This window comes from Geotrypetes seraphini, chromosome 8 (assembly GCF_902459505.1).
Source record: "Geotrypetes seraphini chromosome 8, aGeoSer1.1, whole genome shotgun sequence".
Lineage (NCBI taxonomy): Eukaryota > Metazoa > Chordata > Amphibia > Gymnophiona > Dermophiidae > Geotrypetes > Geotrypetes seraphini.
Genome location: NC_047091.1, coordinates 10,987,538 through 11,001,588, shown reverse-complemented (window position 1 = coordinate 11,001,588; position 14,051 = coordinate 10,987,538). Strand labels below are relative to the sequence as shown.

At 44.6% G+C, this 14,051-nt stretch overlaps 1 protein-coding gene across 2 annotated transcripts in view; it reads left to right on the top strand.

Annotated features, from left to right (window-relative positions):
• Window positions 1-12,162: 12,162 nt before the first annotated feature.
• LAPTM5 (lysosomal protein transmembrane 5) overlaps window positions 12,163-14,051 on the top strand; it is a 60,708-nt gene continuing 58,819 nt past the window's right edge. For both annotated transcript variants that reach the window (XM_033953928.1, XM_033953927.1), the window contains exon 1: window positions 12,163-12,355. In XM_033953928.1, coding sequence (XP_033809819.1) covers window positions 12,266-12,355 — 90 coding nt within the window. In that variant the 5' untranslated portion in view covers window positions 12,163-12,265. The remainder of the gene's footprint in view (window positions 12,356-14,051) is intronic.

Sequence of the window (14,051 nt, the reverse complement as noted above, 5' to 3'; positions counted from 1 at the left end):
AGCGCACGCGGCAACGTAGCGCGCGCTATTCCGCCCGTTAAGGCCCTAGCGCACCTTCATAAAAGGAGCCCTAAATTTGGACGCCCAGTCTTCCAATTTCCTAAGGTCTTCCTGCAGTTTTTCACAGTCTGCATGCGTTTTAACAACTTTGAACTGTTTAGTGCCATCTGCAAATTTAATCACCTCCAGATCATTTACAAATAAGTTAAATAGCACCGGTCTCAATACAGATCCCTGTGGCACACCACTATTTACCCTCCTCCATTGAGAAAAATGGCCATTTAACCCTACCCTTTGTTTTCTGTCCAATAACCAATTATTAATCCACAATTGAACTTTGCCTCCTATACCATGACTCTTTAATTTTCTCAGGAGCCTGTCATGAGGAACTTTGTCAAAAACTTTCTAGAAATCTAGATACACTCCATCAACCGGCTCGCCTTTATCCACATGCTTATTCACACCTTCAAAGAAGTCAAGCAAATTGGTGAGGCAAGACCTCCTTTGGCTGAACCCATGCTGACCCCGTCTCATTAAATCATGTAGACGCCTACATCAAAGTGGTAGGCCTCTTCTGAGTTAGGCACCTACCAGCAAATTAATTTTTTATGACATTTTCAATTATTAGTGCCAATTAAAAAAATTGTTAAGTACCTAATCTAGGTATCTAACTGTAGGTGTCTTTTATAAAATCAAGGCCTTAGAGCAGGTGTGTCAAAGCCCCTCCTCGAGGGGCCGCAATCCAGTCGGGTTTTCAGGATTCCCCCAATGAATATGCATGAGATCTATTAGCGTACAATGAAAACAGATCTCATGCATATTCATTGGGGGAGTCCTGAAAACCCGACTGGATTGCGGCCCTCGAGGAGGGACTTTGACACCCCTGCCTTAGAGCATGCCAACAGGAAAATACAGAGCCTGTTTTTCATGCACTAAGTATGTGTTAGAGTTTAATACTCTCTATATAAAGGGCCTCTAATTTACTACACCACAAATAATAAAATACCTAACTGGTTTGCAACTAGAACATAAGCATTGAGATAGACCGAATGTCCATCAAACCCAGTACCTTGTTTCCAACAGTGGTCAATCCAGGTCACAAGTCCCTGGCAAGATCTCAAGATTTTAAGCTGCTTATTCTAGGAATAAAGCAGTGGATTGTCCCAAGTCCATCTTAATAATGACTAATGGACTTCTCTTTTTGGAAATTATCCAGCCCTCTTTTAAACCCGGCTAAGCTAACTGCTTTTACCATATTCTCTGGTAATGAATTCCAGAGTTTAATTGCATGTTGAGTGATGAAATGTTTTCTCTGTTTATTTTTATTTTATTTACTACTTTGTCGCTTCATTGCATGCCTCCAAGGCCTTGCATTTTGGGAAAAAGTAAACGAGCGATTCAGGTCTACTTGTTCCACTTCACGCAGTATTTTATTCTCCCCGCTGCTCTGTTTCACACAAATCATAGCTGCACCCTATTGCTCATTAATCCCAGAAAGACAGCCACCCTCAGTAGAGAGCTAGGGAAATCTGAGACCAAAAAAAGAGCTGCTTATTGCATAAGAGAAAACCATGTAAAAGTGTAAGGCTTAGATAAATTGCTTCTCATGACAGGGAATCTTCCCAGCTACCTCATTCTTGCCTAAGATGAGATTAATTTAATAAGCTGGCGAACATGAAGGCCTGATGATATTAAAACTGTGAAGAGCTTTGTGCAATCAAGAAGTAATATAATTTAAAGCCTGGGATCGGAAATTCGTACATAACTCTGCAATGATTGTCCCTGGGGCTGTATTAGGCAAGTCCTTCTAATGGAGAACTGTCCTTGAGGTGCTGCTAAATAAATTTGGATGTTGTAGGGCCTTCGCCGTGCTTGAAATCTATGATTCTATTGAAGGTGCGGTGACGGCGGAATTTGTCTGCAAGGCATGATTGATTTTTTTGACCCAATTCATCAATTGTTCCACAGGAAAAACAGAAGAGACCAAAGCGAAGAACGAGAACTGTGGAGTTGATGATCTTAACGCAAACGTTTTTTTGGAAATGATGCGGGTCAATGCAGTGGTGTAGCCCCTTCCCTGCTCTCGTCCCCAACGCATCCCCCCTCTCCTTCCCCAATCCCGCATGCCGCTCACCCCCTCTTCCCTTGCACCTCTAGTTGAAGTTGTTGCTTTCAGCGGTCATCAATGTGCTCCTCGCGACCCCGTCGGCTCTCCCTCCGAGGTCACTTCCTATGGGCGGCACCCAGAAGCAACGTCAGCGGGAGAGCAGATGGGTCGCGAAGAGCACTTTGACCCCCTGCGAATGACAACTTCAACTAGAGGTATGGGGGGTAGGGAAGGGGGGACGTGCGGGTGGAGGGGAGATTGGGAAGAGGTAGGGGGCAGAGAGGAGGAGGGGAGCAGATGCCCCCACCAACATGGCGCCCAGAGCAGGCCCCCTCCCCTCTTATTACACCACTGAGTCAATAGAACCTAACGTCTTCACAGTTCAAAAACGTTATACAGTCAGTAAATCTAGACAATAAACAGTAAAGGTATTGTGGCATGGTCCTGGCACGGTCCGTGTTTCGGTCAAAAAGACCTTCTTCTGGCGTCCAGTGTGATTCTGCGGAGTGGGCTGGGTCTTAAAACTTTTCTCTTTAAAGACGCTTATGAGATTTACAATTGATAATGGAAAAAACAACAATCAATATTAATTTTTTAAAAAAAAAGTAAAGATACTTGCTCCTGTCAACCCCACTTCCATGATGTTTTTCCCTGTACCTCTTCCTTTTTAAAAAAAAAAATATATATATATTGTATCCTGTTCCTTTCTCAGCTCGTTTTAATTTTTGTCTTAATACTTACTTTTAGTTTTGTTTGTCTATTCCCCTGATTTTTAACTAAATTTTTAACGTTGTAAAGTTGTAAACCGCTTTGGTTTATAAAAGCGGTATATCAAGACTTAGGGCTCCTTTTACTACGAGTGGTGGACACCTGGAATGCGCTTCCAGAGGGCGTAATAGGGCAGAGTACAGTACTGGGGTTTAAGAAAGGATTGGACAATTTCCTGCTGGAAAAGGGGATAGAGGGGTATAAATAGAGGATTACTGCACAGGTCCTGGACCTGTTGAGCCGCCGCGTGAGCGGACTGCTGGGCACGATGGACCTCAGGTCTGACCCAGCGGAGGCATTGCTTATGTTCTTATGTTCTTAATATTCTATTTGAGGGTTTGAGATGGTGATAAGTGATTTTGTATGAAACAAATGATTGCCATATCGCCATGATTGAAGCTTGTTTGCCCTGGATATGGCACAGATCACAGTATTACAAGACCGTATGCTCATAACATCTGATAAAATAAACCTTTGCCTTTTATTCACATCTGAGGTCCATCATGCCCAGCAGTCCTCTCATGCGGTGGCCCAACAGGTCCAGGACCTGTGCAGTAATCCTCTATCTATACCCTTCTATCCCCTTTTCCAGCAGGAAATTGTCCAATCCTTTCTTAAACCTCTGTACTGTACTCTGCCCTATTACGCCCTCTGGAAGCACATTCCAGGTGTCCACCACTCGTTGGGTAAAGAAGAACTTCCTAGCATTCGTTTTGAATCTGTCCCCTTTCAACTTTTCCGAGTGTCCTCTTGTTCTTTTATTTTTCAAAAGTTTGAAGAATCTGTCCCTCTCTACTCTCTCTGTGCCCTTCATGATCTTATAAGTCTCTATCATATCCCCTCTAAGTCTCCTAAGAGCCACAGTTTGCCCTGGATCGGTAGCATGAAATCTTGCTACAATTCGGTAGGGTTGCCAGTTGTCCAGAGAGTGATAGAAATCTGAAACGCTCTTCCGGAGGGAGGCTGTTTTAGGGGAAAGCACCCTTCAGGGATTCAGGACAAGGTTGGATAAGTTCCTACTGGAACAGAACATACGCAAGTAAGGCTAGACTCAAATAGGGCACTGGTCCGCGTGAGCGGACTGCTGGGCACGATGGACCACTGGTCTGACCCAGCAGCGGCAAATCTTATGCTCTTATGTTTTCAGAGGACTGTCCAGGCATCCGGACGGGTTTCCCCAAACCCGGCGGTTTGTCCGTTGAACTCGGGGCCACATCTGGAAGGCGCATTCATGTGCGCTTGTGTCTGATGTCATCGCGTCGCATCCACACAGGTGTAGATGCCCTCCAGACGCAGCCCCGAAGAGGTGAGGTTTGTGTGGGGCCAGGGCTGTGGGCGGAACAGGGCACATGGGCACAGGGCACATGTTGTCTCTATTTATTTATTTATTTTTTTTTAAATAAAATATCTGGTAACCCCACAATGTGAGATTCTATCAGGTACCGTGATCTGCACCGGCCACTGTTGGAAACCGACCCAGTTTGGCTATTCTTATGCTCTTACCTGACGTGAAGCCAGTAGGCAGAATATGTCGCCCCTATTGATTCACCCAATACAGCCTGTTAGAAACCAAGGAGGTTTAATTGGCGGGAGACTGCACCAATCAGAGCTTGTGTTTTGAGTGTGGCACGAGTGGCTCAGCCCACAGCATGGAGAGACAGCTTCAGCATCGTCAGGGCCAGTGTCGGTGGAACGGACGAACTGGACGACTAACTTGCTGGGACTTATTCATTTAGCATCATCTCACCTGCCCTGCTTCTGACGGCTTTGCTTCCCAAGACCCTCTCGATAACTTTAAAAAAAAAATGCCCTTCGGTGACCAACAGAGCAAACGTGGCCAATGAGATTGGGCCTACAGATGCGGCCGCGACGCCGAAGGAAACAGTTTCCGCACAGCGAACCGTGAAGGGAATTTCCACAGGGGAGTTTCTGAGGAAGTGTCAGGTGGTGATCAGTTACTATAAGACAGCGGATGACGCTGGAGAGCTTAGAAATATTGAAAATAGGCCGTGGCAATGATGCTGAGTCCTAATTACTTCAAACAACATTTCGATTCTCATAATGAGTCAAGATAACTCTCTCATATCATGTCCTCTATTCCTACTGTGCTTAGAGATATCCATTCCTATTGCTGGCAGCGACAAGGGAGTGTATTTTATTATTATTTTAGGGGGTTTTTTTTTTTGGGGGGGAGGGGTACGTTTCTTCTAAATGTGAAGGACGTGAACCTTGAATGTTGGAGGCATAATGGCTTAGGCCCCTCTCAACTGCTTACCAGACCAAATATTCCTCTTGCTACTAAACCAGAGCTTGGGGGTTTTCCATGCCTTTATGAAAAGAGAGAACTGCTTTGATTAACAGCTGTCCACCACTCCAGTGAATGGGGCTTTCCGAACCAGGCAAAATCTTACTGCGCTTCCCACCGGTCAAGGTTTTATTTATGATTCATTTTATCCGATGTAATGACAGTAATCCAATAATATCTAAGCATTTAACAGATGTGAAAGTTGGGGGGTGGGGGTATGGTGGGTCGGGGGAGGACATAAGAGTCCAGTCCTCCACGGGTGTTTGATGAAAATGTATCCCATGGTTGTTATTGCCGTTGTATTTACTGTTGCTTAATAAAATAGATTTGAACTAACAGATGTGAAAGACTAATTCAAGAAATATAGAAATACAGAAGTATGATACATAATATAAAGCGTGATTCTTTAAAAGTGCTTCTATATCTAGGCGCCGAGCTGGCACCCTAGGTGGCATCTATTCTATGAGGGTTCTTCAAAAAGCTTCTGCACTTGCAAATTTTCACAGGAAATGGATGGGGGGTGGGAGAAGTGATAAGAGGGCGTGCGGGAGAATGTCATGTGACTAGTCGGTGAGGTAAAAGGATGATTATGTGGACGTGATGCAATTTGCTTTTGAGATATTTCGTAAAATAATGTTTAAAAAAAAAAACAACTAATAAGGGTGTGGAACAACACGGGCCTGATGTTCGGCCAGAAATCAGTGTATTCACGAGCACTTGAAACTCAATGCCAGGCCATATCTGCGGCGAGCGCGATTCTTATGCGCGTATTCAGACATAACCGGAAGCCCGAGCACATACAAGGCGCTGTTCGTTTATGCTTAAAAATATGGGCTTTTCAAAAAATTGTTTGCAGCAAAATTTTTGGGGGAAAGATTCGCCGATGACGCCAAACTAAGCAATGTAGTGGGCAAAAGCACAACAGACAAAAACTCAATACCCGACAACATGATGCACGACCTACTCCTACTGGAGCGCTGGTCTAGGACCTGGCAACTCAGCTTCAATGCCAAAAAATGCAAAGTCATGCACCTGGGCAAACAAAATCCATGCACGACTTGCACCTTTAATGGCGAGATCCTAACGAGAACGGTAGCAGAACGAGACTTAGGGGTGATCGTCCGTGAGAACATGAAGACTGCCAATCAAGTGGAGCAAGCTTCATCCAAGGCTAGACAAATCATAGGTTGCATACGCAGGAGTTTCGTCAGCCGTAAGCCAGAAGTCATTATGCCATTGTATAGATCCATGGTGAGACCCCATCTGGAATACTGTGTACAATTCTGGAGGCCACATTACCACAAGGATGTGCTGAGACTGGAGTCGGTCCAGAGAATGGCCACCTGGATGGTCTCGGGACTCAAGGATCTCCCGTACGAGGAACGGCTAGATAAATTACAGCTATACTCGCTTGAGGAACACAGAGAGAGGGGAGACATTCAAGTACCTCATGGGCCGCATCAGGGAGGAGGAAGATATCTTCTTCTTCAAGGGTCCCACGGCAACAAGAGGGCATCCGTGGAAACTCAGGGGCGGGAAGCTGCACGGTGACACCAGGAAATTCTTTTTTACTGAAAGGGTGGTTGATCGCTGGAATAGTCTTCCACTTCAGGTGATTGAGGCCAGCAGCGTGCCTGATTTTAAGGCCAAATGGGATCGTCACGTGGGCTCTATTCACAGAGGAAGGTAGGGGAGGGACATTAGGGTGGGCAGATTAGATGGGCCATGGCCCTTATCTGCCATCTATTTCTATGTTTCTATATTTAAGCCCAGAGAAGCAGACATCAACGAGTGCTTTCGCCATCCGTTTTGCTCAGTCTCGCACACGTTTGTTTCTCACTATCGGCACTTAGAAGCTACACAGGCTTCCTTCCGCTTCCAAAAGAAGACAAAAACGGCAGTGTAATGGGAGAAATAGACAAGAAATGCTCTCCCCAAACCCCTCTATGCTGCTGCTGAGCCGCTGGAATTTCAAGACACAGCTAAAGGCATACTACTTTTTGGCTTTCAGTTCTTAATCTTCTTGGTAACCTTTCTCTAAAGTTCCATCTTTGGCTTGATCTCAACTAATGTGGGCGGAACTAAGGGCTAGATTCACTATGCCCACCGATCAACTTCCGACCCCTTTGCAACCCGATTTCCCTCTGACCCGATTCACTAACCTCTGTCCCGATCATCCTCCGATCCGCGCATGCAAATGAGGGGGAACGGCATTCAAATGTAGGCAGGCAGCGATTCACTAAAAAAAAAAAAAAAGAAAGAGGGACACCAACTGGGCTGACCGATCCAAAAATAAGTGACTGCTGTGGACCATTCGCTCAGGACCTTTCCGACTGCCCTGCCTTCTGCCGCCCTGTTCTCTGCCCTGCTTTTCTGCTCTCAGCCCCGATCTCCTGCCTGCCCTGATCTCTTGCTCTCGGCCCCGATCTCCTGCTTTCAGCCCCGATCTCCTGCTTTCACCCTGAATCTCTTCTGCCGCCCCGACTCTTCTGTCCTTCCCTGCAGTACAAGCCCGTGGTTTTAATCCGCGGGCTTAAAATGGGTTAAAACCACAGGCTTGCGAAGAAAAAAAAAGGAAGTTTCCTGCTCTACTGGGTACGGAGGGCAATCCGGGCGGTCAGTTGGGGACGTGATACCGATCGCTCTCATTTGCATGAGGGCGATGCGTGAATCAGCCCCCCGGATACGGATCGGATCAGATCCCTCACGGATCCGATCCGATCCGTGCCCTTAATGAATCTAGTCCTAACTTTCATTTTTTCCCTTCCCATATTATTCATTCCTTCCTTTTCCCCAACCTTTTCTTTTTTTTTTTTGTTTATTGTAACCTACTGACTCTATCCTTTCCTCATATTTCCTAGTTGGTTTGATTGTTTAACTGTATTTGATGTTCCCTACGCCAGTGTTTTTCAACCTTTCTACACCTTTGGACCGGCAGAAATCAAATAATTATTCTGTGGACCGGCATCGGTCCGTGGACCGGCGGTTGAAGAACACTGGGCTAAGTCGTGGGCCAGACCCCACCCATCTCTACCCAATCTCCACCCCAGACCCTGCTCCCATAATAGTACTAATTGCACGTCCCTTGCCTCATCTGGAAGCCTTCCCTCTTACGTTGCAGGATGCCCATAGGATCCACTGCCCGTGGCTTTGTGCACTGAATCAGTTATGAAGAGGGAGCTAGCTCGAAGATAATGCCGCATCGAACGCATCGTGGACCGACGGTTGAAGAACACTATTTTGGGCTGGCACGGTTGACTGAACACAAATACTCAAAATGAAGCTTCCCCTTTGGTGCGTCATAGGAAGTTGTTTGGCCACACACTATGTGACCTTAAGTGGAGGGTATTAGATGTAGTTACAGTAGGGTGGGAGGGAGGTAATGTTGAGAGAAGCCTCAATTTAAAGGAATTACGGTGGATGTTTATGTTAAAATCTATGGCTCCGGAGGGGTTAAATGAAACCTCAGACTGGTTAGCTCAGGTTGATATTTAACCTTTTCTTGGCATTTGGTTAATTTGATACCCCCCCTTTTTTCCATATTTTATGGGTAACTTTTAGTGAAGATGCTCAGCTGACTTTAGTTTGGCCGGATATGACGTCAGGGATGGAGTATATTTTAGCAGGTGGTTAGTACATGGATTTGTTTGACAAGAGGCAGGTCTTGTCAAACAAATCTGATCAATTTCTTTGACTGGGTGACTAGAGAAATGGATAGAAGGAATGCGCTAGATGCGGTGTATTTCGATTTTAGCAAAGCTTTTGACTGTGTTCCACACAGGCGTCAACTACATAAACTGAGTGATTTCAGTATGGGCACCAAAGTGACGGACCAGGTTAGAACTAGTTGAGTGGAAGGTGGCAGAGGCTAGTAGTCAGTGGAGACCACTCTAAGGAAAGGAAGGTTCCCAGTGGTGTGCCTCAAGGTTTGGTTCTTGGGCCTGTTCCTTATAACATTTTTGTGATATTGCTGAAGGGCTGCCAATTAGCGGATAATGTAAAAATCTGCAACAGAGTAGACCCTCTGATGGTGTGAATAACACGAAGGACCTAGCAAAACTTGAAGAATGCTCTGAAATTTGGCAGCTAAGACTTAATGCTAAGAAATGCAAAAATCCGAGGGAACGGTACAGTTTAGGGGATGAACTTTTGCACACGAAAGAGGAGCCAGACTTGGGGTGTGATAGTATGTGATGACCTTAAGGTGGCCACACAGGTTGAAAAGGTGATGGTGAAAGCTAGAGGGATGATAGGGTGCACAGGGAGAGGTATGGTCATTAGGAAAAAGGAGGTGTTGATGTCTCTCTGTATAAGACTCTGGTGAGACCTCATCTAAAATATTGAATACAATTCTAGAGACCACAACTTCAAAAAGATATTAAAAGGATGGAGTCGGTTCAGAGGAAGGCTACTAAAATGGTCGATGGTCTTCATCATAAGGCGTTTGGGGACGGACTTAAAGATCTCAATATGTATACTTTGGAAGAAAAGTCCAAAAATAAAAAAAACACAAATCTTACTTAAAAAATTAGCAAAAACAACTGTGAGTCAAAATATCAAATAGACCTATCAAAAACACATTCCAAGAGTATTGAATCTCAAACACCCAAACTCTCCTGGTGTTTTTTTACTGGGGTAGGGACATCATCACTGGTTCAAACTCTACTCCCACAGCTGCGTCAAAATATACAGCGAGACTTATTTTCAAAAAGGTACTCATCTTCATCCGACGGGAGCTCTGCCGTTTCACTCGCCACAGAACTTTAGGAAACTGTTTAAAAGACATCTGTTCGGTAAAATGAAATATAGGGTCTGAGTTTGGGTGAGAGAGAAGGAGTGATGACTCTTGAGTGCTGAGTGCTGGTCGCAGAGGTGTTCGATGGTCTGGTTTGTTTTATTTGGTTTATTGATTCTCTGTTATTGAGGCATCTTGCATGACGTTTGGAATTTTATATTTTGATGGATGTTTGGGTTTGGCCAGTTTTGGCCTTAAATGAAATTCGTCGTTGATGCGACACGTATGTCATATGTAATTTGATTTGATATGTAAGTATGCAATTTGTTATAGTGTGTCTCTGAAGTGTTTTGTATGATAAATGTAAACTTTTATTTTCTATGTTAATATGTAACTTGCCCTGGATAAGGGCAGGTGCTCTGGAACAACCTTACCTCCCCTCTTCGGAACTTGAGCTCTCTCCAAGTTTTCCACAAACATCTGAAAACCTGTCTTTTCTCAAAAAATGTAAGTCTCCCTCCAACTTAGGAATCAAGGAAACTCTTATATCTTGGCATCCCAAGTCCTGTAAATTTTCTTCACACTTCTACCTCTAACCCTCTGTTCTAGTTCCTTCCTATTTCTCCTACTGTAAACCGCGTCGAGCTCTACGAACGTGGACATGATGCGGTATACAAACCTAAGGATTAGATTAGATTAGATTAGGTGCGAAATAAACAGACCAACAAACGAGCCTTGTCAGGGGTAAAAGGACCAAATGAAGTCTCCTCTTGTTTCTACTGCAGCCTCCACAAAAAATGTGGACCAATGCATCAACCGGCTAACACATTTAACGCTCACAGATGCGTTCTTTGTGGGAAGTCTCGCTGTATATTTTGACGCAGCTGTGGGAGTAGAGTTTGAACCAGTGATGATGCCCATACCCCAGTAAAAACACCAGGAGAGTTTGGGTGTTTGAGGTTCAATACTCATGGAATGTGTTTTTGATAGGTCTACTTGATATCTTGACTCAGAGTTGTGCTTGTTACTTTGGAGGAAAGACAGGAGAGGGAAAATATGATAGAGACATTTAAATACATATGCAGCATAAATGCGCATGACGCGAGTCTTTTTCATTTGATAGGAAGCTCTGGAATGAGAGGGCATAGGATGAAGTTAAGAGGTGATAGGCTCAGGAGTAGTCTATGGAAACCTCCAATGAATGTGTCTGGTATCTGGCTACAGCCAGCACTGAATATTTGGGTGTAACTTTAATGTCATGGTCAAAGTTTTTAAAGCAGTGTCGACTGGGGAGTTTAAGAACTTGGGGGTTAGAAACATAGAAAGATGACGGCAAAAAAGGGCCACAGCCCATCAAGTCTGCCCACTCTATTGACCCACCCCATTGAGTCTGAGTGCTAGTGACCTAGTTCCTTAACTCGACCCTCGTAGGGATCCCACGTGGATGTCCCATTTATTCTTAAAATCGAGCACGCTGGTGGCCTTGATCACCTGCACCGGAAGTCTGTTCCAGTGATCTACCACCCTTTCCGTGAAGAAATACTTCCCGGTGTCACCACTAAATTTCCCTCCTCTGAGTTTGAGCGGGTGCCCCCTTGTGACCGAGGGTCCCTTGGTAAAGAATATATCGTTTTCCACCTCGACACGACCCGTGACGTACTTAAATGTCTCAATCATGTCACCCCTTTCCCTGCACTCCTGTAAGCCCTCCGGGAACAGGGAAATACTTACCGAAACCTGATTGTAATTCACCTAGAGCTGCGATTGAAAATGGTGTGATTTAAATTCGTCATATCCCATGAATAGAGAGGACAAAAAAAAAAAAATGGCGTGGAGCTGGGGGATATGTGTGTGTGTCAAACTTCCAGCATAATAATTTGGGCTAATAATCGTGCAACTATCTACCAAGTTAGTTTTGAATGACTGCCAAATGCCTCTTAAAACAATTACGCTGTCAAATTTGCAGATCACTAAAAAAACTTTACCTTTCAACTGTCTCAACAAACATTAGGCTTTTTCTATAAGTGAAGTTCAGTAAAAAGAAACTTAATCAGCTTTGAGCTTTGCAGTGAGAATGCAGATGGTCTGAATGACATAATGCCACCCTGGTTTGCTGTAATGATTTTATTTTATTTTTTTTTCTCCTTACATTTTTTTCTTCCTGTTTGGGGGGGGCTGAACTTCTTATCTGCCGTGAGTCATAAGACAGCTTGAGATGATTTGACATATTTCGCCACCAGGAAGGAAACCAAGTGCTAGGGTGAATCGCCCTCCCTTCTTTTTGCTGGTTAAGATCTCGCACATCTACGGTTTGAACTTGCATTGGGGGAAGCAACAGCCACCTGCGAGCATGGCCTCCCGTACACCCAAGGAGCATCTGAAATGCTGCTGCTGCTTCAGTCTCAGGAGATCGATGGCTGCGTTGGCCATGTACCATATGGTAAGCTTTTCATCTTCCAATTCAAGAAAACTATTCAGATGCAGCAAGCAACTTCATTTGGACGTGCCGGTTGCTTTGTTTTCCTGTGTCTGAGTTATTTATTTACTTATTGGTTCATTTTAGATTCCGTCCTCTCCAACGAGCTCAGAACGGGTTACAATTCGAATGCGGACACGTTACCCGTTTTTATATAAGAAATACATAGGTAGGCAATAGCTCCAGCCAAATGCAGAGTGACCCCCCTTAAAAGTCTAAAAACTTCTGTTGGCACGTGTGCTTACACATGCATATAACAATCATTCAGTTCTAGAAAAGCCATTGTTGCAGGAAAAAATAATCTTGTTTTCCAAGATTGCAAGAATAGTAAAATAAAGCAACATGGACATAACAAGGTCTTACACGTGCACATTCCAAGGCAGGAAGTATGGGAACTAGAGGTCTGCACGGGAACGGGGATTGCAGGAATCCCGCGGGAATCCACCCCTAACCCACAGGACTCCCACGGGGACCCCGCTCTAGCCAGCGGGACTCCCACGGGGATGGAAGGCTTTGGAAGCAGGGTTCATCCATATAATATAATGGACAGGTCAGCCTTAGTAAAAGAGGGGGTTTATAAGTGAATTACCTGAACAGAAAACCAAAAAAGGGTTCCACCAAAGACATTCCACAAGGAAAACAGCAGCACAAACACAAAAGAAACTGTGGAAGTGGTGATCCCGTCAGAAGTAATTGCTGCTTTTTATGGGGACGGGCGGGGATGGAGGTAATTCCTTGCGTGGATGGGTGGGGACGGAGAGGATCCTGACGGGGACGGGTGGGGATGGAGAGGATCCTGATGGGGACGGGTGGGGACGGAGAGAATCCTGGTGGGGACGGGTGGGGATGGAGAGAATCCTGATGGGGACGGGTGGGGACGGAGAGAATCCTGGCGGGGACGGGTGGGGATGGGTGGGATTTCTGTCCCCACGCAACTCTCTAATGGGAACGTACAGGGCACACGCAGGTGTCGGAGTTTACCTGACCGTGGTTGAAACTCCCAGCGTTCAGGCTGTGGAGTTTAGTCTAGAATGGTTGCCACATTAGCCCGCTCCCCTATAAGGAAAAGCCGCATCAGTTTTCTGCATCAAATTCCTGATTTTCTATCAAATGGAATATAGCAAAAAAAGAGGCAAAAGTGTAAAAAGAGAGAGTCAAATTGCATACAGGAAATAAGAATTTTTTTTAAAAAAAAGACATGCAAATGGATGCAAGAAAAAGGGTGAAAAATAATGTCCCGTTGGTAATTTCTAGAGTACTGATGTCGCATGCAAAATGTCTCATATTTTCTGGGTACACTTTTGTAACATTGGCACTCACCCCGTTTCTGTGGCACGCATAACCTTAATCATCACCACCAAATAACAACTCAGCAATTTAATTATGGATAAAACTAATTTGGCCGCAGCTATGTTATGTTATGTTATTTATTTCATATATACCGCTAAATCCGTTAAGTTCTAAGCGGTTTACAGAGAAAAATACATTAAATATACAATAAAGGATACAATAAAATAAGATGAATTAAATAAAGAATGGGTACTTTGAAATTCCCTTACTGTCCCGAAGGCTCACAATCTAACTAAAGTACCAAGGACAAACAAAATTAGCAAATAGTAGAAAAGAAAATAAAGATAGCGGAAATGAGATATAAAGCATC